Below are 27,042 nucleotides of genomic sequence, written 5' to 3' on the forward strand. Positions count from 1 at the left end.
TTAAAAATCTTGTCTATCTTGTTAACATTAATAACCAGAGGATGTTGTTTGTAACCATGGAACAGAGAGAGGTTAACTAGTTTGAATTGGATCAGATCTTGTAATTGTGACTTAATTACTATAAATTAATTGACATAACTTACATAAAGATGTTTGTCTTCTCTTGCAAGAGCCAGAATTTTAAGTTAGAATTATATTTTTCATGAATTTTTGTATTCATTGTGCTTATTAACATTTCATTTATTAGCTAATTTTTATTACAGTAGTTTGATTATTGTTTTCAAAATGGCTTCTCTTTTAATTAAAACTCACTTAATTTTTGCAAAGATCATAAGTGAACTTTTTTTGCCCCTTCTTGTAAAATTGCTACTCTTCTCGTTTTATTTTTCAATCTATTTTTAATTTAAAAATTTATTGAGGTATTGTTTCAGGTGTACAACATAAAATTACTACTCTTCTTGCTTGCACTTTTACAGATGAAACAACAGAAATATTTGATTTTCTTTAAAAGTTTTAATTTCTAATTCAAAAGTGTCTTATTTAATGCTCTCTTCTGGATTCTCTCGTTCTGATTTATTACGAGAATTGACCTTCATATTTGACAAGGAGGTCATTGATAACCCTGTGAAGGTGGAGGAAGCCGTTTGGACTGAGATGAGGGAAGAATATGAAAAAGTGGAGATAGTGCCTGTAGAAGATGTTTTCATAAGTTTTTCCGAAAAGCTGATAACCAGAATTTCATATGCTCATGAGAAAGATCTGGTAGAGAAGGAGTTCCAGGAACAATTTAACTCAACACAAAGGAGCCATTATCTATGCAAGACATGATGGATTTTGCATTCTTCAAAAATACTAAATCTCACGTTTAAGTGTTTGGCACGTAGACAATCCAGTGGGCCGGTCAGGGTGAAATGGGGAATAAAATAAGCTCACAAACATATAGGCACAGTACCCAGTGCCATTGTAGGAACGAAAATGTAAGAAAAAGGAAGGATAAATCACCTCTACTTGGGTTAAATAGAAAAAGGCTTCATGGAGGAGAAGGCATTTGAGGAAGTTATCGTTTTTTGGCTCTGTAAGTCACGTCAAGGTCAAGTCCTCACAAGGAGGCCTGATCATTATGTCTCAAAGTGATGTTTTTACGTGCGTACATGCTTTTCTCCTACATTGGACCGTATCTAGAGCAGTGCTTGGGTCAGAGTAATCATTCAATATTAAATCAGTATAATAAAAACAATATTATGATAGTAAATACTGTCTGGATGAGTAAAGGAGTGAATGCATGGATGCATTAATAAGTGGCAGTGAGCTGCTCAGGGGCGGTGGACCTTGTTTTGATTATCTCTGAACCCCGGTCTCGCTGCGTGTAACGTGTGTATTACTGGCAATTCACAAGGCGCTCTAATTTCAAAGAGCAGTCTCCAGGGCCAGCCTGGCTGGGGCGGGGTTCCAAGCCCCGGGCCGGGAGCGACGACTCCGGGCGGTAGGGGGCGCCGGCGTGCGGCCGGGCCGGTTCCCCGGCACCACCCGCGCGAAGCCGGACCCGGGTCTACGCCATGCGCGTGTTGCTGCCACTGCTGCGCACCAGCTGGGCCTGGCGCTTGGGCGTCCCGGCTGCCGCCGCCGCCGCCGCCCGCCTGCCGCGGGGAGCGAGCGCAGGGCCCGAGCCGCGCCGCGCCATGGCTTTTTACCGCACAGAGGAGCGCGGCCAGCCCCACTCTCCTGGTTACCGCCTCTTTTTCAGTAAGTAGCTCGCGGGGGTCCCACCGCGCGCCGCGCCGGAGGCTCGGGATGGGAGCGCGGCCTCCATCCCTCCCTCTTTCGGGCCCGCCGCGATCGCCGCGCGGTTCAGGTCACTTTCCCGCACGCGGGGGCCAGCGCCAAGCCATGGGAGCTGCCAGAGATGGGGGCGGCGGACAAAGTCCCTAAACGCGGAGCGCGGAGACGCAGGGCGGCCGGCTGGGCCGCGTCCGGGTCACCCTGGGCGCGGCCAACCGCCCTCCGCGAGCCGCGGGCGGAGCGCGCGTGGGAGCACGCCCGGTTACCTGGCCCGGCCGGCAGCCATTAGCCCAACCCGCGTCACTATTCTGGGTTTGCGTTAACTCCGAACGCAAGGAGCAGAGTCCACAGGTTAGCCGCCCTCCCTTCCCCCTTCCCTCCTCCCTCCTCCCCTCCCTCCTCCCCCTCCCCCTCCCCCTCCCCCTCCCAGTGGATGTAACAAAACTCCTGCCGAGGGCCGCCCGCGATTGGAGAGGCAGGCGGGACTTCGGAGATGCCGGGTCCAGCGGTTCTTTTTCAGGGGGGGGACTCTGATGAAGGATCTCCCAGCAACGTGAATTTATACTCACGAGTTTGCACCTTGAATGCGATCCACGATCAAGAGCCTCGCTGGTTGCAAAGTAGCTCATTCTCCTCCGCAAATTTAGCAAACCCAGAGGGCGAAGCGACTTGGGTCACTGACCTGGCCGACTAAGATGGGAAAACACCCAGGTCTCCATTATTCTCATTTTTCTTTGCACCCCGATATTTCACTGTGTAGGTTAGCTATGATGTGAAATAGCGAGGTTGGTTGAGTTGCTTTCATGCCTCACTGATTTCAGAGCCCCGAGGGGAGTAGTACCCTTTTTTCTGTAAAGTCGACCTTGCCTTATCGCCCACCTATTAGGAACACCAGCTCTAGAGAATTTCAGATCTCAGCTTGAATCCTGGATTCTTTAGCTCTTAGCTCTGGGACCCTGGACGAGTTTCCTAACTTGCTGAGCCTTAGTTCTTCTCGTCTGTAAAATAGGGCTGTAAGACTTACATGGCATAGTGTATGCAAATGATTAGTCACCGGGGCTAGAATATAAATTCTATTGTTAATAATACTTGTGATCATTATTGATACCTGTAATTTATAAAATGTTTATACGTATCCTATTTGAGCTTAGGGCTGGGGAGTATTTTATGGGAGAGAAAGCTGAATTTGCATAGTTTTGTGGTTATAATGCAGTTGATATTAAAATTCCCATTTTCTTCAGAATTGACTCCATATTCTTTTCCATCCTAATTTGGTCAAGACTGATCAGGTAGAAAGGAACCATTAACAAGAAGACCCAAATTTCTGAACGGATTGTTCCAAAAGGTTACAAAGCAATGGTTTGAGGAACAGCTTTCCATAGAAACAGTGTTACAAAATGGCAGTTAGGTTTTTAAGTAGATAAATGCTGTCTAACTCATAAAATGGTGAAAGTAATACAGTAATAAATGATTGACCAAAAAGTCAATAAATATTTATAAAATGTGATGGACACTGTTAGGTGTGGCGCTGAGGAAATTTTAGTTATGGGCCCTGACCTCAAGAGATTGGTAATATCAATATAATTAATTAAGGAAAGTATAAAAACACTAAAAAATTCAAATAAAATTATTTGAATGTAGGCTGAGAAAAAATAGTCTTGAGGATCCTGGAGCATATGGTGTAACCCACCGAGCACTGACTTTGGCATGGAGAGTCCTAGGCCTTGGTTCTCGCTCTGCTGTAACTCACTGTGTGCTGATTGGCCAGGTGATGGCTTCATTTCTTACATGTTCAGTTTCTTTAGCTGTAAAATGAAGCAGTTGACCTACCAGTGACCTTAAAGGTCCTTCTTAGTGCTGATAGTCCTTGGAGACATTGGATGAATAATAGACACTCTTAACATTATCTTTTGGGGCCGGGCCTCTATTATGCATTTTTGAGGCTTATATTGGCCTCTCGCTGTGGTTTGTTTCTTTAGCTGCAAGTGTATTTCAGACTCACGATTTTCTTAAACTGGAATGCCACAAATAAAATACATATATATTTTTTTCACTCAGTTGGAGCAAATGACAGAAAAGAAGAAAAAAGGTTTTACTGAGGTAAATGGGCAAAAATTGGAAGAAGGGAGAATGCGGTTTGCGGGACGGGCCAGGTGGTGAGATAGTCATTGGAAGGTATTGTTGGGTTGAACAATTCCTGAACTAAACGCCAGATGGCATCCTTGGCCCAGGACTGTTTACTGCCTGCTGGAAGGGGTAGGACAAAATGAAAGGAAGCCCCTTTAGGATTAAGGGGTAAGGGGGAACAATGAACAATTTGCTCTTTATAAAGATGGTCACAAATTGTTTACTTTATACTCTGGCAGCGTCTCTGTGCAGTAGTATGGTGCAGTTCACTCCCTTCAAAGAAGAACATGAATATAGCAACTACTTGGCTGGAAAGTATTATTTAGCATTATTACAGTGGAATCATTTCCCACATTTCCAAATATATCCCAAGCCTCTGAAATACGAGTGCAGTTGGGAGGTAGACTTTTTGGCATTTCATTTCTGTAAATGGTTCTCTTTACCATCATTCAGAAGAATTAGAATAAATGATAGATGCAATACTTTTCTTTTCCTTTTAATTGGTGTTGAACTTTGTGGGAACAGTATTGAAGTGAGACAGGGTGACAGAGGGGAAAAAACATCCTGGTGGGAATCATGAGGCCTCCTGGCCCTGTAATTAACTTTTTGTGTGGCATTGCATGAGTAATTGAACCTCTCTGTACCTCATTTTATTAAACCATGGAAAGAGGAGATTGGACTTGATCATTTCCAAACTGCTTAGTTGAGCACAAGCATCCCATGGTATGTTACTAGGCTTTCTTTAAAGGAAGAGCTTCATGGTTTAATAAATTAGCAAAACACTTATTTTATCACCTTGGGGAGTCACAATGTGCATATTAAAGTTGTTGGAAATTCTTATGTAAAGTAACTTGTCCCAAACTTTTGAATCCAAGAGCCCCTGTTTCTCAGAACATTTGTTGACATCTTAGTAACTCTAGAGTTTGATGGAATTCTATTTGAGAAGCATTGGGTTCTAGACTAATAGTCAAAACACTTAGGTTGTAGCCCTGGCTTGACTATTTTAGGCATCACTTGACATCCCTTAGCTCTGTTTCTCCATCTGTAAAATGGGGATAGCACTGATGATTTTATAGAATTGCTGTGGCAGATCAATGAGACCATGTTTGTAAAGACTATCACTGTCTCACACATGGCATATGGTTAATGTTTAATATGAATTATTTCTTTTTCCCTTTTGACTTTAAGACCAAAATTCTTGTTACATTTTGTGAAGGATGAGAACAATGGGATGTGGATAGAATTGCATACTTTGAGTAAGTCCTGATTTATTAATTCCAAGTCTTATAGTTTTCATGGATACCGACTTGCAGTCTTTTGAATTAGTTGTGAAATCATAACAAAGTAAGACTTGTTCATATGGGACCAAATAGCACTGCATGCCAATATTCTTTCGTAGTCTACATGTTTTTGTTTTGTTAATAACTTGAAAATTCATTATTTTAGATTTTTTAACTTTAACGAAAGGATGAGGAGAAGCTACACTTTTCATAGTTTGGATATTTTTTTTTTTACTATGGGGTAGGTGACTGATTCACTTAGAGAAATAGTGCTGTAGATAATTCAGGTTGCTTTTATTTAGTGTGAGAACGAATCATGCAGTTCTTTAACAATGAATTTGTTTTATCAGTTGTAGTAAGACTATGCTTATGTTGAAATTACTATGTTTTGTTTTTCAAGCATGCCATTTGAATAGTAGGAATCTGCCATTGAATGTTCCACACATTTGGACTTAATAAAATTTACTGAATTACATGAAACATGTGTTTGAGTCTTAAATATGAGTTCCTGTAACTTTTTTTTTTAATTTGGCCCATATCATAAAACTTGAATTGACACAGTAGATGATAATGGTTATTGTGTGGATATAGAAATGTTAGTTATATTTATTTGGTTTTTGTCATTGCTACAGCTTCCAATAAGAATCTCTATAAATGCTTTTAGTAATGATACGTAGTAGTATGTTGGTACTTAGCATACATGTAACTATTTGATGTATATAACATATATAATCAGGTATAAGTTTTGCAATCCATTCAGTTTCCTCACTTGCTAATACAAATAATAAACTTTCATCCTGATACAACTTGCTGTTATAAGAGAAAAACATAGATTACTTACAAAATGATAGAATAAAATCTCATTTCAGTCCAGTCGAAGGGAAAGTTTTGACACTATTTGGCAATGTCTAATGTATATTGATGGGCCTGATAGAATTCATTAGCTTATGCCCAGTAGGTATATAGTCTGATTTTTGACAAAGTGAAATACCAAAACAAGATGGTAGGGTGACTACAATTGTTTGTCTTATCTCCCTCCTCATAAATATCCTATTAAAGTGATAGTAGGTGGATAAAAAAGTATAACCCTGAAACAACAAATAAGAAGGAGCCATCAGAGCCGGTGATTTCAAGATATTTATAAAGGAAGAAAAGCAGATGGAGATGTGGTTATTGATGAAGCAGCACGGAGGCAGTCCCAGCTGAAGTCTATGTGCTGAGGGGGCTGTAGTTTCGGAAGAAGCTGAACTGCTTTGCAGAACCTTAGAGAGTTTGTGGACTTGTTGATGTCAGATTGGAGAGAGAGTGAGAGACGTGGAGCCTGACACAGGGGGAGCAGTTTAAGTTTTATTATGGAATAGCACACAGATGTTTACCATGCAGGCCTGGGGCTTAGGCGATGTGCTGGTTCCTTCTGCAGAAATTGAAGAAGGTATTTGGAGGTCAGTAGCCCAACCTGATGGTGTTGCTGCTCAGCAGAGCTCTGGGCTCTGTGACGTTTAGGGAACGCCCCAGTGTCACAGCCAGCTTCTTACCCACACATCTCCAAGGGAAGCTGGCCATTCAACAAGCCTGTCTGCGTGCACATCAGTCTTTTCTAGCCTCTTATTAAATATAAACCAAATTGTCAGGGATCACTTTCAGCCAGGTTTTCATCCTCTTTCTGCCAAACTGCTTTGCCAAAAGGTGTCCTCGGCCTGGTGCCAAGGCGGCTCTGATGCCTGCGGTCTCCATGGAAGAGGGAAGATGGCGCTTGATGGACCAGAACAGATGGAGCTGGAAGAGGGGAAGGCAGGCAGTGGACTCTGCCAATATTATCTGTCCAAGATTGAAGAACTCCAGCTGATTGTAAATGATAAGAGCCAAAATCTCTGGAGGCTGCAGGCACAGAGGAATGAGACTAATGCAAAAGTTCGCCTGTTGCAGGCAGAGCTACAGCTGCTGCAGGAAAAGGGCTCCTATGTGGGGGAAGTAGTCTGGACCATGGATAAGAAGAAAGTGTTGGTTAAGGTACATTCTGGGGGCAAGTTTGTCATAGACGTGGACAAGAACATCGACATCAGTGATGTGACACCCGATTGCCGGGTGGCTCTCAGAAATGACAGCTACACTCTGCACAAGATCCTACCCAACAAGGTAGACCCACTGGTGTCACTGATGATGGTGGAGAAGGTGCCAGATTCAACTTAAGAGATGATTGGTGGACTGGACAAGCAGATCAAGGAGATCAAAGAAGTGATCGAGCTGCCCGTTAAGCATCCTGAACTCTTTGAAACGCTGGGCATCGCGCAGCCCAAGGGAGTGCTGCTGTAGGGACCCGCAGGCACTGGGAAGACACTGTTGGCCCGGGCTATGTCTCATCATACAGACTATACTTTTCATTCGTGTCTCTGGCTCTGAATTGGTACGAAAATTCACTGCGGAAGGAGAAAGAATGGTGAGGGAGCTGTTTGCTATGGCCCGAGAACACGCTCCATCTATCACTTTCATGGATGAAATTGACTCCTTCGGCTCCTCACGGCTGGAGGGAGGCTCCAGAGGGGACAGTGAAGTCCAGCGCACGAAGCTGGAGCTGCTCAACCAGCTGGATGGCTTCGAGGCCACCAAGAATATCAAGGTCATCATGGCGACTAATAGGATTGATATCCTGGGCTCGGCACTGCAACACCCAGGGTGCATCGACAGAAAAATTGAATTCCCACCCCCAACGAGGAGGCCCGGCTGGATATTTTGAAGATCCATTTTTGGAAAATGAACCTGACCCGGGGGATCAACCTGAGAAAAATTGCTGAGCTCATGCCAGGAGCGTCAGGGGCTAAAGTGAAGGGTGTGTGCACTGAAGCCAGCTTGTATTCACTACGGGAGCGGTGAGTCCACGTCACCCAGGAGGACTTTGAGATGGCAGTAGCCAAGGTCATGAAAAAGGAGAGTGAGAAAAGCTTGTCCATCGAGAAAGTATGGAAGTGAGGCACATATCCTTTGCGTGGATCCCTCAAATAAAGCTCTGTAGGACAGGAAAAGAAAAATAAAAGGTGACCTCCATGTGGCAAATTTAATGATCAATTTAAAATTCTCATCTCGTGAATTCTCAACAGTATTTTCACAATGAAGCCCTCTTTCTTCCTTGAAATGTTTTCTTTTTCCTTCTGGGACGGTACTTTTATCTTCTTTTGATGGCTTCTCCTTCAGCAGTCTCCCTTGCTGGATCCTCTGATCTGAACTCTAACCTTTGAAACGGCCCAGGACTCAGTTCTTAGCCCACTTATCTATCTGTTCTCTCTCTAGAGCAGGGGTTGGCAAGCCCTTTCTGAAAAGGGCCAGATAGTAAATAGTTTAGGCTTTGCAAAACCTGTGGTTTCTTACAACTACTTAACTCTGCATTGCAGGGCAAAAGCAACCAGAGAGTAAAAGTATGGGTATGGCTTTTGTTCCAACAAAAGGTTATTTATAAAAATAACAACAGGCCATGTGCTGGCTTTGGCCCATGGTCTGGAGTTTCTGTTGTTGCTTTTGCTGTAGATGATCCCGTCCAGTCCTGTAGCTTGAGATACCATCTATGCCTCCCAGATGTGTAACATTAGCCCTAGTCTCTTCTTGAGCTCAAGATTTACAGATGCAGTAAATGTACTCTGTATTTCCACTGAAACGTCTAAGAAGCATCTCAAGGTTAACGTATACAAAACAGAGCTCCTGGTCCCCTACCCCCACCCAACTATTTCTTTCTGTTTTCTCACCTATAAGCCGTAACTTAGGAATCACTGTTGTGGCCACCACTACTCTTAGCCCATATCTAGTTCATTAGTTTCTCCCTTCAGTCCAGCTTTTGAAATGTATGCAGAAGACAATTCTCCACTCCCACCCTTGCCACTATATCCATGTCACCATTGTCTTTCACTTGACCAATTGCAGTAGCCTCCTGATTCTTCACCTTGCCTCCACCATTGTCCCCTGAAGTCTGCTTTCCACCAAAAGTCATCTTGATTCTCAAGATGTAAGTCTGATCATGCCAGGTTCTGCTCCTTGTATACAAGTTCTTGTGCTTCCCCTCTGAATTCATTGCTTAGCACTCTTCCTTTTGGTCACTGTGCTCCAGCCATCCTGGCCTCCTGGCTGTTTCTCAGACATGCCGTGCATATTCTTGTCTCTGAGCTTGCTCTGCATGCAGTGTTCCTGTCTAGATGTCTGCTTGACTTACGTCCTCACTTCATTCAGCTCTGTGCTGAAGTGTTACCTATCAGAGAGATCTTCCCTGGCATTTCCATATTTCTCTTTTTCCCTCTTTTCTTGCCCTGTGTCTGCTAGAGTTAAAAACATCTTCATTGCTCCTATACATCGCCTCCCCCACCAGAATATAAGTTCCGTAAAAGCAAGGAATTTGTATACCTAGTACCTAAAAGAGTGCTTGGTATACTGTAGTTGCTCAGTAAATAATTACTGAATGAATGATTTTAAGAAAACCTTATAAGCTAAATGGGAAAAAAAGAAAGCAGAAAGGGATTTTGAATTTTTCAAAGTCGCATGGGTGTCCTCTGAGATTTCAGAAGCGATGGCACCCATTAAGAAGGAAGAGGAGGCTGTGAAGAAAAGGCAATCAAAGAACAAGAACTCTTGGAAATTAAAAATGTGATTGTTAAGACAAATCAGTGGATGGGGTAGTGGGTTGAATGGTGTTCTGTTGTTTTAAGCCACCAAGTGTGTGCTAATTTGGTATAGCAGTCCTAGAAGGCTGATACAGAGAAGTTAGAACATAAGGTAAAGAAATCTACCAGAAAGTAGAACAAAATGTCTGAGACAGCAAAAAATTGAGGAAGAAAGAAGAGACATAGAGATTTAATCTAGGAAGTCTAACATTTGGCTAATATGAGTTCCAGAAAAAAAAGAACAGACAAAACGAAGAAGAATTTTCAAAGGAATAGTGGAAGAGATCTAAGAATTTAAGTACCCAAGTGTTCTGAGTCCCAGACAGTTTCTTGTGAAATCTCTGAAAACTGAAGCTTTTATAAAGAAGACCCTAAAAGTCCCTGGGGTTGGGGTTGGGGGTGGGGAGGGAGAACAGGTCACCTGCAAAGGACTGAGAATCAAACTGGTATATGACTTACCCAGCAGTGCTGAAAGCTCGGCAACTGGAGTAATGCCTTTGAAATTCTGAGAAAATGATTTTCCTCCTAGAATTTACCCAGGCAACCATTAATCTAGGGTGAAGACTGAATCAAGACGTTTCAGACGTTTAAGGACTTGAGAAATGTACCTCCCATGCATCCTTTCTTACACAACACAAATTAGGGATATGCTTCTGCAAAACATGTAAGTAAACCAAAAAAGGTGAATGCATGGGATCCAGAAAACAGATCTAAGCTGGAAACCAACAAAGCAGAGTCTAAGGGTGCCAAGAAAACTTCCAATCCAGATTGCAACAGGAAGAATGAGATTTCCAAAGGGAGCTACTTGGGTAGAGAGAGAATTCCATAGTTTTTATGGAAGCTGTGAGACATTTGAATAATTGATAGATATGATTATGACTGCCAATGGAAGGAAGAAAATTAGAAGCACAAGTCATAGAAGCTGAACAAGAAAGGAAATTTATTTATGCCATTCTACCTGGCCAAAAATCAACACACAGACAGTGTTCCTTAAACTTCCCTGACTATATGAATTATTTGGGGGTGCTTGCTAATAATACAGATATCCAGATTTCTCTCCTTAAGATTCTGATTAGATATGGGGGTCCAGCGATCTGTTTAACAAGTAATTCAGGTTTTTCTTAATCTTAGGAAATATACTAACAGGAAAAGCATAGAAAACCCTGTGTGATTATAGAACATTTTATGAGCCTTGAAGAAATAAAAGTGCAGAAGATAAAATTAGAAGAGAGAAGGATGAAGAAAGAGAGGTAAAAAGCCAGTTAGCTGAGTCAAGAAATACTGTATATGTTTGGTGGAGCAAGGAATAAAGCTGTGAAGTATTAAGATTGGCCAATAGAGAATTTAAAGGGAAAGGTTGGGGTCAAATCAACTAAACTTACCTCTCAGAGCTGAAATCAGTAGACAATATTCTAAAATTGTAAATTAAAAACTAACCATATAAATATATTATTTAGGGAGATGAAGATAACATCCAGATCTAAAGTACGTTAAGGAGGCCTAAGTGGGTTGCTCTAGAGTGGAGCTGGATTGGAGAGAGGTGGGGACTTTTTTTAACCATGCACATGCATTGCTTTGTTTAAACAACAACAAAATGGATATTTATAAAAGTAAATTGGCAACAACTTGGTTTCAATTGTAAAGAAGCAACCAGTCTGAGCTACAGATAATGAAGTTCAAACTTAAGATTTATTGCTAGTTTACTCTGAGGCTCTAAGAAAGGGCTATTTCTAATCTGTGCTTCAGTTGTATCTTTACAAGGTGATTACCACAGTGCTTGCTGCATGTACCATGTCTCTCTGTCTATGCCTCATAGGTATAATATGGATTACCCCGTTCGTTTTATAGTTGATCAGGATAGGTAGTACAGGTTTCTCCACTATCCAGAAAGGGAGCAGTCCTATGAAACCACATTCGTAAGCCGAAATGGCATAAAGCAAAGAAGCAATACCTTAGGATACATCTTGCTAATGAATGCACAGAATAAATGGAGAGAAAGCACAGGTGCTCACAGACAGTTCAAAGCTATGGCAGCTTGCTGCTGAGATGATGAGTATATAGTTCCCAGGGAAGGAGCTTGACTGGGCCACTCTCACTGCTCAGGGGTGCTCGCTGCCCCTATAACAGCTGCTGAAGAACACACCGAATGCTGTTTTCGATATTTGCCTTTTTTTGTAAAAGTGAAAATCCTCTTCGGATTTCTTTCTTTAGCAAAATGAGGTACTAGTGTAGGTCTTTTGTAAAAGTGAAGTGGCGTAGAGCAAACTTTTCAAAAAGCAGGGGATACCTGTACCTATCTTTAAATCCACCTTTAGAGAATCTTAATACCCTTTAAGTGGAACCTAACAGCATACTTATAGCACTGACTCTAGAAAACTTTTAATGGATTCTCATCCTTCCTTTGTGTGTTAGGTCAATGGTTAGCTCTCTAATTGTGCCAGGAGGACTCCTTTGTTTTTAAATTTACAGGATGCTGCTGATCCTGATAACATGTAGTACTCGCCCTATCTTATCTGTGGGCATTGCTCACATTTTAGCACTTTTGTATTCTGGCATCTAGTATGTTGCCTTTTACATAGTACTAAATTGTATCTTGCTTAATTGAAGAAAATTGAGAAAATTAAGTTTCAGAGAAATCGAGTGACTTAATCAAGCTCAGCAAATAACATGGCAGATTCTTGGCCTCTGTATTCATTGCTCCCGTGCAAATTTATTGGTATGTTGCTCAAAGCATTATGATTATCAGATATCTAAGGCCCTATTTTATTTTCCCAGAAATTATTCTTTTTTTCTTTATTGCTATGTTTTTATTTAAACTATTTCATGATCCAAATGGCTTCTAGTAGGTTTGGTTATCTGAGTCAGACCATTCACTTACATTTATATTCTTGTTACCTTCCAAAATGGCAATTAGAAAACAATTTTGACGTATATATTGGCATTACCTTAGTGTTTGAATATATTTAGATCCCAATTTAAAGAAAGAGATATCTAAGCACACTTCTCACAGATCTTTAGATTTTAGTGATCACAGCCTAGTCTAGTCCTGTTTTTCCTCATACTTGAGTAGCATGTGCTCCTCTTAACATCTTAATAAGTTGTTGGGGCTTGTCCCCAGTTAACCAGAGCTTTAGGGAAACTTAACACAAAATCAGTGTGCCAAAGGTATCATTTACTCTTAATTACAAAGGCAGCCTAGCTATTCTGTCAAGTTTCCTGTACTTCATTAATTTTAATAACAAACTTTCCTGGTTTGTACAACTTCCTGAATTCTTAGAGCTGAGATTATTGTTAATTTCCATCACAATGACAGGTTCCAAATGTAACAATTGAAGTAATATGCTAAAGGATTACATCTTTCTTCTCTTCAAAATTCTGCCTTATCTTTGTGACTTAAAGTGGAGAAAAGGATCACAGATGGTTGATTGTTATTTGGAATAAGTGCTTCTATTTATATGTTAATATACTATATTTTTCTTAACTGCCGTCTTTTTTTTTTTTTTTTTTGCTCCATATATACTTATTTTAAAAATTACATAGGGTAAAATTCACTCTTTTTTTTGGTGAACAGTTCTGAGTTTTAGTAGAAATATAGATTCATTTAAACATCATCACAATCATGATACAGAACAGTCTATCACTCCCCAGAATTTCCTTGTGGCCCCTCTTTCAAGTCACCTCCACCCTCTACCCTCAACCTCTGGCAACCACTGGTCTGGTCTTTATCCCTATAGTTTTGCCTTTTCCAGATGTCATCTAAATGGAATTGTTTGAGTCTAGCTTCTTTCACTTAGCACATTGCATTTTAGATTTTTTCATTTTCTTGTGTGTATCAATAGTTCACTCCTTTTTATTATGGACAAATATACTATTCTGTAAAGTGCCATTGTGTGGGTGTAACAGAGTTTGTTTATCCATTTACCAGTTGGACATTGGGGTTACTTCCAGTTTTTGTGGTTATTGAGAAGCCACTATAAACATACACTTAGAAGTTTTTGTGCAAACATAAGTTTTCATTTTTTCCTGGTTAAGTACTTAATAGTAGGATTTCTGGGTCATATGTTTAACTTTATAAGAAACTGACAAGCTGTTTTCCAAAGTTGCTGTACCATTTTCATTTCCTACCACTACATTTTATTTTAATAAAAAATATGTAAATGTGACCCACTTAAGTACCCTTGTTATTTATAGAAAAGTAAATAATCAAGCAACAAACTGATAATTTTGTTCTTTCTGTTCTTGTGTTGCTCATAGAAGACTTTAAAATCAGGCACAGAATTTGAAATTTGATGTGGTATGCAAAAGAGAAGATTCTGTTTTTCAAGATGCATCCTTTTTAACTGATGGAAAAGAGCTTTATAGATCATAGTGAGTTTTATACCCTTTGCCACTTGTGTGCTTTTTCTCATCTTTATCCTACTTTGTGCACCAGGGTCCTTCATGAGTTACCTTGTTGCTAGGGTGGGAAAAGAAAAATTACATTAACAGCTTGTACAGGAAAATGAAATAGTAATAGAGGTATTTGCTCAGCAAATATTTACTGAATGCCTACTAAGTGCTGGAAACTTTTCTGGATGCTGGGGATCCAGTAGAGAGCATAACAGAGCAAACAACAACAAACACAACAAAAAAATCTCCTTGCTTCAAGAACTTTAGTCTATTGATAAGTGCTAAGGAAAACTCACACAGCATGAGAAGAGGAAATAAAATTTTGGTCGAGTGGAGGCCATTATTATATACTTCTAATTTTATTGGGCCGAAGCCATGGCTTGTTTTTCGTTTGTTTGTTTAAATAAACTTTATTTTGGAATAGTTTTAGATCTGGCAAGGTTGCAGCAGTAGTACAGAATTCCAGTATATCTCTTACCACGTTTTCCCTAACGTTAACATCTTTCATTACCACTGTACATTTGGCAAAGCTAAGGAACCAACATTGGTACATACTATTAACTCAACTCCACGTTTTATTTGGGTGTCACTGGTTTTTCCACTAATGTCATTTTTCTGTCCCATGATCCAATTCAGGGTACCACGTTGCATTTAGTCATTATATTTCCTTAGTCTCCTGTAATCTGGCAACTTCTCAGTCGTTCCTTGTTTTTTGTTTTCTAATGACCTTGAAATTTATGAACAGTATTGTTTAGGTATTTTGTAGAATGTCCCTCAGTTTGGGTGTGTCTGATGTCTTTCTCACGATGAGACTGGAGTTCTGGGTTTGGGGGAAGAATACGACAGAAGTGAAGTACCCTTCTCATCATGGCATATCAGGAGGTACATGCTATGAACATGACTGGTGATACTAACCTTGATCACTTGGTTAAGGGTACTGCTTGTCAAGGGTTCTCCACTGAAATGCTTTTCGCCTTCCATACTCTATTCTTGGAAGTGAGCCACTAAGTCCAGTCCACAATCGGGGGGACAGGGTAAGCTTTACTTATTGGAGGGGAGGACATCTACATATATTGTTTAGAATTTTCCTGAAAGGAAGATTTGTCTCTTACCCCTCATTTATTTATTTATACAATCATTTATTTATATTACTGTGGACTCATGTATATTTACTGTATACTTTGGGTTATGATTCAATACAGGCATACCTTATTTTATTGCACTTTGTTGTACTTCGAAGATATTGTGTTATTTACAAATAGTTTTGTGACAACACTGTGTTGTACAAATGTGTTGATGCCAATTCCCAACGGCATTTGCTCATTCGGTGTCTCTGTGTCACATTTTCATAGTTCTTGCAATATTTGATATGGTGACATGTGATCAATGATCTTTGGTTTTACCAGTACGACTCACTGAAGGCTCAGATGATGGTTGGTGTTTTTTTAGCAATAAAGTATTTTTTAATTAAGGTATATATATTGTTTTTTAAGATATAATGTTATTGCACACTTAAAAGACTACAGTGTAATGTAAACATAACTTTTATATGCACTGTGAAACCAAAAATTTGTGTGACTTGCCTCATTGTGATATTCCCTTTATTACAGTGGTCTGGAACCGAGCCCACAGTATCTCCAAGGTTTGCCCATACCCATTATTTATTTTGTTGCTCAACTTGTTCCAGCTCTGGCCTTTGGGAACTCTTTCAGGTTGGCTCCATTTCCCTTTGACATACCTCCAGCCTTTTGTTTTGAGCACTTGGTTGGTTTCTGGTACTACAGGATATTCCAGGCTCATCTTGTATATTCTTTGCCCCAGCCTTAGAATCAGCTCATTCTTCAAGAAGCCCTAGTTCTTTTCATTGGAGAATGGTATTTAGAAGCCAAGATTTGGGTGCTAGGTATACTCATTGCTACTGGAGTGTCAGCCAGTCCTCATTTTATTTATTAAGATATTTTTAAAGTCTAAATTTGAAAATTATACCAAAGAAGTAGCAGGCCAGAAGTAGAACATACCCTGACTTAGGAAATTGCAAAGTGAAAATTTTCTATGGCTGTATTAAGCCCAGCTTTTGGAAACATGCATTCCAACAAAAGTATGCATGGGGTTATTGTATTTTATTTAAATAATATATACTTTTAAAGGTATTTTATATATACATTTCAGTATGCAATGAGGATAAAATAGTTTCTATTATTGAAATTTTTGTTTTAAGCTTACCTTAATATTAGCATCCTTACCACTTTGAGTGGAACAAATGATTCGTTTCTTTTAACTTGGTAGGACCTTTAATCCTTTGTTCGTGTGAATTGTCGGTGGAAATTAGGAATTCTGTCGCTAGGTTTCTCTTGGGAAAATTGACCTCAGTTTTAATCCATTTCACTTATTAATCAGTCTCTTTTCGAAAGTAAGATTTTTCATATTTGGGGTTTTAGTCTAATTGAGACATATTTTGCTTTGGATGTTTAAGCCGCAGGAATAAGTAAATGGTTTCAGCAACCCAAATATGGTTGATTTGGTGTGTACAGCAGTCCCACTTGTCTGTGGTTTTGCTTTTCACAGTTTGTTACCCTTGGTCATATGTGGTCTGAAAATATTAAATGGAAAATTCCAGAAGTAAATATTTCATAAGTTTTAAATTGTGTGCCGCACTGTTCTGAGTAGTGTGATGAAATCTGGTGCTGTCCTGTTTTGTCCTGCCTTGTCCCTGTCCTGGGCATGAGTCATACCTTTGTCCAGCCTTAGTAGATATCCCGGTTGTCAGACCCACTGCCCAGGCATCACAGAGCTTGTGTTCAGGTAACCCTTATTTTCCTTAATAATGGCTCCAAAGCTCAAGAGTAGTGATGCTGGCAATTCGGATATTCTCTTACTGTGCCTAATTTATAAATTAAACTTTATCATAGGTATGTGTGTATAGGAAAAAAAAAAAAAACATATGTAGGGTTACTATCCACAGCTTCAGGCATCCATTAGGGTCTTGGAATGTATCCCCCGAAGATAAGGGGGGACTACTGTTTTTCTCTTTGGTCATCAGATTGGAGCAAGTTTTAAAAGTTGAATTAAACTTTAAATTGGGAGTTAAAGTTAATTTTGAAAAATAACATTAAAAACTTGTTTAAAATTTAAAAGTGGGTAAGAGTATAATTGCTCTAAAGAACAGGATAGTCCATTGCTTTAATTCTGTGTTTTTGTTTATTTTCCTTTGCAGAGAATGTAGCTGGTCACTACATTTCCCCCTTTCATGATATTCCTCTGAAAGCGGACTCTGAAGAGGTATTGTTTTAACTTGTTTGGGGCATGAAAATATGTACTTCTCGTATCACCATAAAATGCTTTTTGGAAGCATTTTTAAAGGAAAGAATGTGGTTGGAAGCTGAGAAGGGCAATGGAGTTACCATAACAGGATTATAAGCCTCCTTTGTGAATTAGAATTTGGATAAGAATAGGATTCTTCCAGGAGGACTTGGGGAGAAAGAGATGTTAGTAATCGATAGAGCTTAGAATTTGGTCAGAAATAAAGATTAAGGTATAGAATTTAAGAGGTTAATAAGAGGCTTATTTAAGTAGTAGTAACAGTAGTAGTAGAAATAATAACATTTGTGAATTATTTTGTTTGCTAGCCACCATGTGAACATATGCCAGTTTATTTAATCCTTATGAGTTGCTATTATCATCTCTAAGGACACCGGAGCCGAAGGTATGTTATTGACTTGTCTAAGGTCACACAGCTGGTAAGTGCCAGAACCAGGTTTTGAACTAGCATTTCTGACCACAGAGGTCATGCTCTTTAACTACTCTACGAGACAGATGCTAGAAAGATAAAGTTGGGGGCTTCCCTGGTGGCGCAGAGGTTGGGAGTCCGCCTGCCGATGAAGGGGACACGGGTTCGTGACCCGGTCCGGAAAGATCCCACATGCCGCGGAGCGGCTGGGCCCGTGAGCCATGGCCACTGAGCCTGCGCGTCCGGAGCCTGTGCTCCGCAATGGAAGAGGCCACAACAGTGAGAGGCCTGCGTACCGCAAAAAAAAAAAAAAAAAAAAAAAAAAAAGAAAAAGTTGGGAAGATCGTAGTCTTTGAATAGTTATTCTTTTTTTTTTTTTCGGTACGCAGGCCTCTCACTGTTGTGGCCTCTTCCATTGCGGAGCACAGGCTCCGGACGCGCAGGCTCAGTGGCCATGGCTCACGGGCCCAGCCGCTCCGCGGCATGTGGGATCTTCCCGGACCGGGTCACGAACCCGTGTCCCCTTCATCGGCAGGCGGACTCCTAACCACTGTGCCACCAGAGAAGCCCCTGAATAGTTATTCTTTTAGAACCTAAAATTACTTGACAGGTGTGAGGGTGGAAGGGATGTAAGTCAGGTCAGAGGGAGATCTGCTGCTGAAGGTGGAACTGAGAGGGGCTCGGAATATTGGAGCCCTCCAAGGACTCTCCTGACTAGCTGGCGAGATGGCATAATTGGCAGTGGATATTAGTAGTCACCATGACGTTGGAAGTTCTTTTCTTGAAATCTGAGTAGTTACAATAATTGGCTGACTTCATCTGTTAAGTAACCAGGACTATGTTCCTGGTTGAGATTCTATGGGGCTAGTTAGTGGGGTGGGGTTTTCTAGAACTGTGGGGAGATCAGTGTGAGGGCAGAGGCCAGTGAAGAAGTGGGAAGCTGCTTCAGATGCAAGGCTGGTTTGACCTTTTTGGTGTTACCTCAGGGGCTGAATGTCAGTCATCATCCAGAGGTTCTGGAACTCTGCAGTAGGATTTATGCTGCCTTGCAGCCCTTCACAGGGCTGGACTGTCCATAACGGTGGCAGTGGGGAGAATAATAGCAAAGATTTATTGAGTGCTTCTAGTGCTTAGCTAAGCACTGTGCCCAGAGCTTGACTTGCATTATTTCAAGATGTCCCGGGCTACTATTATCATCCTTATTTTGTTAATGAGGTTAAGTACCTTGCTCCACAGACTGTATCTTTTTTTTTTTTAAACATTTCTTCAGGCTTTATTTTAAATGATAGCAGGTTTGAGGTCAAGAAGACAGTAGGTGATGGTGACCTGATATAGTAAAAAAAAAAAAAAAAAAGCAAAAGGAAAGGTATTTTATTCTAAACTATTATTTACAAACACATTTAAAACTATAGTCATTTCCTATTATGTCTGTAGAATTTTCTATAAGTAATTTTTCCCAGAAAGAGCGAGAAAAAGGATGCTCGACAGCAGGGGTACCCTTTTCTACAAAGCCTGTATCTTAACTGCTCTTGTGTAATTCTTCTAGCTCATTACTTCTGAGGAGTATTCAGCTACAGGACAAGGAGTCATGTAATCTGGAGAGAGAAAGAAACCAATGAGAGGGCAGAAAGAACGCCACAGTACCGTGTGTGTGTGAATGTGTGTATGTGTATGTGTGTGTGTCCACATGTTTTGTTTTGTTTTGGCCAGTGAGCTATCCAACCTGGATATCTCACGTCTCCCAAAACTTCTCTTTGATTTTGGCCAAAAGTGTGTGCGTTCGTCTATTTATTTATCCATAGACTTATTCATTTAGTAAGCAGTTATTGCATGCTTATTAGGAGCCTGACAGTATTCCAAGCACTAGAGTTGCAGTGGTAAATAAAGTGAATATAGTTCCCACTCAGCCAGAGGAGACCAACAACCTGAAAATAAACAAATCAATCCAATAATGTTATGTGCTCGAAAACTAGAATAGGGTAAGGAGGGTAGGAGTGACTGCTGGGTGCTGCTTCAGGTGTACTGTGACAAAATCTTTATACCTAATCACAGTAACAATGATAATAATAATATTCGGAGGAGTCATGTAGTAGGTAGGGGTGGAGGTGGAACAAAGAGTGGGCTTTAAACATCCCAGTGGGCATAATATTCTGCCCAAGGAGGATGGGTTTTGGGGAACATGAGATTTGGGGTTATGAAAAATTGAGGATAAGGCAGGACAAAGTATAACAGGCTATACTGGTGAATTCTGGGCCTTTTGGAGACTGGTACACACAGTGGTTATGTAAATAGGTTTCCCTGGTTCCCAGTCCTAATGGTTAGAATGGTTGCACCTTATACTTTGAGTGGTGGTATTTTAGGAACAGGAATAATGTTTCCGGGCCGACTTGGAATAATTGTTTTTCTGTTAGTTTTTGTTTCCTCCACTAGTTGTTTTGGTGTGTAAAAGTTACATATAATGTGTGAGCATTTCTGAATGGCATAATTTTTCTTCTCAACCCACCACACACTCTTAATTTAAAAGTGCTTGATGGAGGCATAGTAATCACACCTTGGTGGAAATCACAGGCAGGAGGTGCAGCCGAGTACTTTCATGGCTTGTTAGTCACACTCCCTGGAGTTTCATTTCAATAATGAAATGACTGTTTTAAGCATAGTCACTGGAAACTGCCAGTCTTTCCTTAAAGACTGAACAGAGCCTTTGCTTGTTTTATAAAAACTAGGAAAATATAACTTGAAAGAGATTTAGATTTTCTGATGATTTGTTTTATGAAACACTTTGATGCTCATGCACTGAGGATGCAAATGCTGAGAGAAAAATGAAGTGGGCATTTGGTGGATTCTCTGTTGAATCAGGTTCCTGGAAGCCTCTGTAGTGGAATGTTTATTCAACAGGCATATTTTCATTGCTCTGCAGTCAATGCAGCTGTATTCTTTCATGAAATATCACAATCATAAATATGTTCTTTTTTAAATTGAAGTATAGTTGATTTACAGTGATTCAGGTATACAGCAAAGTGATTCAGTTTTATATATATATATATACACACACACACACACAATATATATATATTCTTTTTCAGATTCTTTTCCATTATAGGTTATTACAAGATATTGAACATAGTTCCCTGTGCTATAGAGTAGGTCCTTGTTGTTTATCTATTTTATGTATAGTAGTGTGTATCTGTTAATCCCAAATTCCCAATTTATCCCTCCCCCTCTTTCCCTTTTGGTAACCATAGGTTTGTTTTCTATGTCTGTGAGTCTACTTCTGTTTTGTAAATAAGTTCTTTTGTATCATTTTTTTAGATGCCACATGTAAATGATACCATATGATATTTGTCTTTCTCTGTCTTACTTCACTTAGTATGATGATCTCTAGTTCCATCCATGTTGCTGCAAATGGTATTGTTTCATTCTTTTTTATGGCTGAGTAACATTCCATTATATGTATATACCACATCTTCTTTATCCATTCATCTGTTGATGAACATCTAGGTTGCTTCCATGTCTTGGCTATTGTAAATAGTGCCGCTATGAACATTGGGGTGCATGTATCTCTTCGAATTAGAGTTTTTGTCTTTTCCGTATATATGCCCAGGAATGGGATTGCTGGATCATATGGTAGCTCTATTTTTAGTTTTTTAAGGCACCTCCATACTGTCCTCCATATTGGCTGTATCAATTTACATTCCCACCAATAGTGTAGGAGGGTTCCCATTTTTCCACACTCTCTCTAGCATTTATTATTTGTAGGCTTTATGATGATAGCCATTTGGACCAGTGTGAGGTGGTACCTCATTGTATTTTTGAATTGAATTTCTCTGATAACCATCTTTTCTTTTATAGGAAAATGGCATTCCTACAAAGAGAGCACGAAATGATGAATATGAGGTATATCTAAAGGTTTTTATTTGTGTGTCTCACTTACATTGTCTTTTAAAGACCTTGATGATAGTTTGCATTTGTAAAATGATTCTGAATTATTCTCCCTTGCAAGACTTTTGTGTGAATTCTGTTGTTTTTCTTCTTCTAGTAACTCTTTAAGGCAGCTAGGGACAATATTGCCATTTTACTTTTTTTCCCTTGTGGTAAAATATACATAACATAACATTTAGCATTTTATTTATTGTACACTTTTTAAGTATACTTTAAGTGACATAAGTACTTTAGCATGTTGTGCAACCGTCACCACCATCCATCTCCAGAACTTCTTCATCTTCCCAGACGAAACTCTGTACCCATTATGCAAAAGCTCTCCATTCCCGCTTCCATGCAGCCCCTAACCACTATTCTACTTTCTGTTTATGAATCTGACTATTCTAGGATCCAGGAACAACTCTTTTGGGGGTAGAGAAGAAAAAAAAAAGTTATACCAACTATATGCTAAAATAAATACATTCTAAATCAATCTTTCAAGTATGTGACTGTCAAACTTTTAATATTTCTTGGCTTAGGATCAGAACATTTGACATATTTCTTGACTTAGGATCATCCCATTTCTTGCTGTTGATACCTTTTTATCTTGCTGTTTCCAGGCAGCTTTTCCTGCCACTTTCTTAGCCTTCTTTTCCCTTTCCAACCTTACTGCTATCTAGTCTCTCATCTGGCTGAAACTTATGTCCCCAGCCTTTGAATCCACTTCCAAACATAGCTGTGGGGCTCTTTAATTCCTGACACCTTTGCCTGCCCTCCATCTTGTATATTCCTAAACCGGCGTTTGTCAAAATGGCCCTAAGCCATCTGCATTGGAACTGCTTAGGGCCCTTGTTAAAATTTCTGATTCCTGGTGCATTCCATATCTATTAAATGAGAATCTCTGCTTGCTGGGGACTGGCTAGTCTACATGTTTAACAAGTGTTCCAGGGCATCCTATACACCTGAAGTTTGAGAACCATTGCTCTAGATGTTGGGTGAATAGACATTCAGGGGCTCAAGTCTTTATAGGTTCCCAGAGACTTTGAATGTTAAACTGGAAACAGTTGTTTCAGTGGGAGAAATGTATTCTGAGTACACACAGCCAACTTAACATTTAATTCTTAGTTACATAGTTTGTGTGTCGGAGACTACCTGATTTGAGGGTTTTTTTGTTTTGTTTTATTTTGTTTTTTTTAAATTCTCTCCTATTTCCCCCACCCCCTAGGCCCTGGCAACCACTTTTCTACTCTCTTTATGTGAATTCAGCTTTAAAATTTTTTTAAGATCCCACATATAAGTGATGCCATGCAGTATTTGTCTTTCTCCTGCTGGCTTATTTCAGTGAGCATAATACCTTCCAGGTTCATCCATCCTGTCACAAAGGGTGAGATTTCCGTCTTGTGGTTGAATAATATTCCCTTGTATGTATACAACATTTTTATTCATTCATTTGTTGACAGGCACTTAGGTTGTTTCCATGTCTTGACTATTGTGAATAATGCTGTAATGGGCACAGGAGTGTAAATAGCTGCTCAGTATCCTGTTTTCATTTTTTTTTTGGATATATATCCCAAAGTGGGATTTCGGGGTTTTATGGTAGTTCTATTTTCAATTTTTTGAGGAACCTCCTTACTGTTTTCCATTGAGGCTGCACCAATTTACATTCCCACCAACAGTGCACAAGGGTTCCCTTTTCTCCATATCCTTGCCAATACTTGTTATTTCTTGTCTTTTTAACGATAGTCATTCTAACAGGCAATGAGCATCTATCTCATAGTGGTTTTGATTTGCATTTCCCTGATGGTTAGTGATGCTGGCCATCTGTATGTCTTCTTTGGAAAAGTGTCTATTCAAGACCTGTGCCCATTTTTTAATCGTATTGGTTTTTTTGCTGTTGAGTTACATAATTTCTTTATATATTTTGTATATTAACCCCTTAACAGATTTATGACTTATTTTCTTCCATTCCATTGGTTGCCTTTTCATTTTGTTGATGGTTTTCTTTGCTGTGCAGAGCTTTTTAGTTTAATGTATTCCCATTTATTTATTTTTGCTTTTGTTGCCTTTGCTTTTAGTGTCAAATCCAAAGTTTATTTGATATTTTAAGAGAAAGAGGATAGAAGGGTGATTTCCTCTCATTCTTTTCCCCAAGTATATAAAATCTACTGACTGCTTTTTCATCTTTTTTTTTTCCCCTGCAATAAAAATAGAAGGGAAAAATAGAAAGAAAAGAACTGAAGGAGGAAGTAAATGCCCCTGACCCATACTCAACTTTCTGAATTTGAAATGTGTCCCCTTGTATCTTTGTGATTTTTCTAATAAATTTCAGCAGGCCATTTTTGGTTTGTAATTAACACTAATCCTAGGATAACCAGACTCACATTGGCTTTAAAAAATTACAGGTCGTATGCATTTTAGCCAGAGAGAAGAAAGACAGGCTGGAAATACACTCCTAGTGATCAGGAACAAATGATGAGGGAGAGTGTAGTTTGCAGGCTTAAAATTCAAACCTGATCCATTGTTCTTTTGGCCTAATTCAAGTCTCTCTGAGTGCTTTTGGTAGGTGTCGTTGTGTAAAAGGATTGTCACCAGCTTTGTCTTCTCTGTCACCTCTGAGTATTCATCTGCATGCATTTGTTCTCTTATAGCCAGACTTTCAGGGATGAATAAATTATGTGAACATCTGTCATTTCCTTAGGTTTTTCTTTTTAACAGCTACTTCAGACATATTTAAACAGGTGCTGGGGTACCTCATGAAAGAGCATAGAAAATGAAACATAACAGCAGGCCTGTGTATAAGGTTGCTAAGATAGGTATGAGACATACTTCTAAGGAGCAGTTGTTGAGAATTCATTCTCAGCTTTGTTCCTTATCTCGTTATGAGTATGCAGTTTTGTCACTGGTAAACTTAGTCTTATCTAGAAGAACTTAAAAACCATCATTATTTTTGTGGCTTGATTTATATTTAATTGTATAAATGGCATTCTTTGAATTAATAGCATTCATGCTTCACTAAGAAAGCCCCAGATATTGTTTAGCAGTGCTTTAAACCAGAGGTTCTCAACTCTGGCTGCATATGAAAATTGCTTGGAATGCTTTTAAAAATAAGCAGTACCCTGGCTACACCTGAGAACCATTGAATTCAAATATGTAGGAGATGGGGCTCTAAAAATCTTTCTTTTTTTTACTCGGTTACAGCTCTCCAGGTGATTTTGCTGTGTGACACAGTTGAGAATAAGTATATTTAATCACTGCTTCTCAAATGATCTGTGGTGAAGGACAGTTTTTTTGTTTGTTTATTTCTAATCTGTTGTGAACTGATACTTTAAAAAAAATACAATCAAAATGAATTATTAGAAAAGTGTAATTCAAGTGCCAAATTTTTATTATTAGGTTCAACAGTCATAAAAAGTACTCTGTAAGATTGTTATAAATGTTTCTCAATGAACCAGTAACAGTCAGATTACAGATTAGTCCTGGTCCATGACCACACTTGGAATAGGACTGTTTTAAACCATTGCTTTGATAAGTTGTTGGTTACTGATATCAGAATGGCATGCAAGTCAACTTTACCTGTAAGGCTTTCTCTTTGTGAGGCTGTTACTGTAGGAAATTATTTTTACTCATCACTGATGTAGAGTCTCCTTTGTTTTAAGTACTCTGCAAAGTTCAGAAATGCCAAAAAGAAGCAGTGGTCCTTTTATAACTTTAGGGAACCAGAGATCACTAGATAAGCAAGCTAAGCTTTAAAACTCTTTGTAAGCTTTATAACTACCTATACCAATAGCCTTAATTTTATATTATCATAATAACTTGGATTTAAATATTGTTTTATAATTTTAAAAATACTTCATAATTGTCTGTATTTTCATTTAAAATATGTAGTTCATCTTCACAACAACCTTGTGTCGGGTGAGGAAGGAGATTATCATACTTACTATGTAGTCTGGAAAAGTGACACATTCAGCTCTCACTCCTATTTTAGCTGGAAAATAAAAATTGAAACAAGTTTCCTGGCTCCATTCTGGTTCTTTCACTACCCTGCAAAGGTATTTCCAGAAATGTAGCAACTCCTAACACTGTACAGTAGTGGGCAAGTGACACGATCAGGTTTAAATTCTGTTGTGTTTTAAACAACTTCTCTAATTTTTTAGAAGGAATTTAAGGCATAGGCAGACATATGATGCAGACGCTTAACATTTTTTGTGGGAAAAAAACTAAAACATTCTCATGCAGGAGATAAGTGAAAAGATGAAGGCAAAATTCTAAATTTTTTCTCTTTGTTGTTTTTTTTAATTTGCAGAATTTGTTTAATATGGTTGTAGAAGTACCTCGGTGGACAAATGCTAAAATGGAGGTATGGATATATCCTATTAATATCAAATGGAAATGATAATAATGATATAAAAACTTGGTTTCAAGTTGTTTGCCATAATATTTTGAAATTGGGATGGTTGACAAACTTCTTTATAATTTAAAGCAATGGAAAACATTCTTGTGAACTTATTTTGAATCTAATTTCAAAAAGGAAAATATTATTCAAAGCTGAATTTACACTTTAAAGAAAATGTTTTCCATTTTTGCCTCCCTAGTTTATTATACACGTACTTATTTAATTTTCCTTGACTCCTCTGTCTTTGAAAATGACAAATATTTTCAAGATTTTCTTAAATAGATTCTAAGATGTGTTTTGTTCATAGACACAACTGAAACATATTATTTGGGGCTGATGATAATTTTGGTTTCTAAGGACTTAATTTTCCTTTAGATTTTATTTTAGTCTACTAGGAATGAAAGCATTTTGCTGGCCAATTTGGTTTCTGAGCACTTTCTAAGAGCATCTGCTGCTCCCCTGGTTAGCTTTTTTTTTTTTTTTTAGTTTTTCCATGAGACATGAACCTATCAAGAACTTCCCTTTTGCTTTTCAGAATTTTATGATTTCATCTTCAGTTAGGTAAGATCCCTTATAGTTCCGAATGAAATTTAATTTATGGTACTTAGTTTGTTTAGTTATTTAAGCCTTCTCCTACAACTTTGGATGTGATGGCAAGTATTATTTCAAATGTTTAAGGATTGTTATGTCAGTATATAATTCTCAGATTTTATATTTGGAGGATTGTCAGTAACTTCACCAAGTCCTGGTAGTATCTTTTTGTTGTTGTTAATATTTTAATAGGAAAAA

General features: G+C 39.1%; 1 protein-coding gene and 1 pseudogene across 8 annotated transcripts in view; both read left to right on the forward strand.

The window, feature by feature from the left end:
• The window catches only part of PPA2 (inorganic pyrophosphatase 2), a 163,649-nt gene that overhangs the window by 60,166 nt on the left and 76,441 nt on the right, over positions 1–27,042 (forward strand). The window contains exons 1-5 of one of the 7 annotated variants that reach the window (XM_082611076.1): positions 1,535–1,743; positions 15,826–15,927; positions 17,430–17,494; positions 21,792–21,836; positions 26,164–26,217. In XM_082611076.1, the coding sequence (XP_082467202.1) occupies positions 1,557–1,743; positions 15,826–15,927; positions 17,430–17,494; positions 21,792–21,836; positions 26,164–26,217 (453 nt within the window). In that variant the 5' untranslated portion in view covers positions 1,535–1,556. Of the gene's footprint in view, positions 1–1,534; positions 1,744–14,154; positions 14,195–15,006; positions 15,098–15,825; positions 15,928–17,429; positions 17,495–21,791; positions 21,837–26,163; positions 26,218–27,042 lie in introns of those variants that run through there. The other 6 variants (XM_082611082.1, XM_082611078.1, XM_082611080.1 and 3 more) reach the window with 6 other exon arrangements.
• Positions 6,569–8,792, forward strand: LOC309798884 (26S proteasome regulatory subunit 8-like; annotated as a pseudogene). The gene has a single exon. The product of its transcript is annotated as a 26S proteasome regulatory subunit 8-like (transcript).

Source organism: Mesoplodon mirus (assembly GCF_964341445.2).
Source record: "Mesoplodon mirus genome assembly, chromosome: 2".
NCBI classification, from domain to species: domain Eukaryota; kingdom Metazoa; phylum Chordata; class Mammalia; order Artiodactyla; family Ziphiidae; genus Mesoplodon; species Mesoplodon mirus.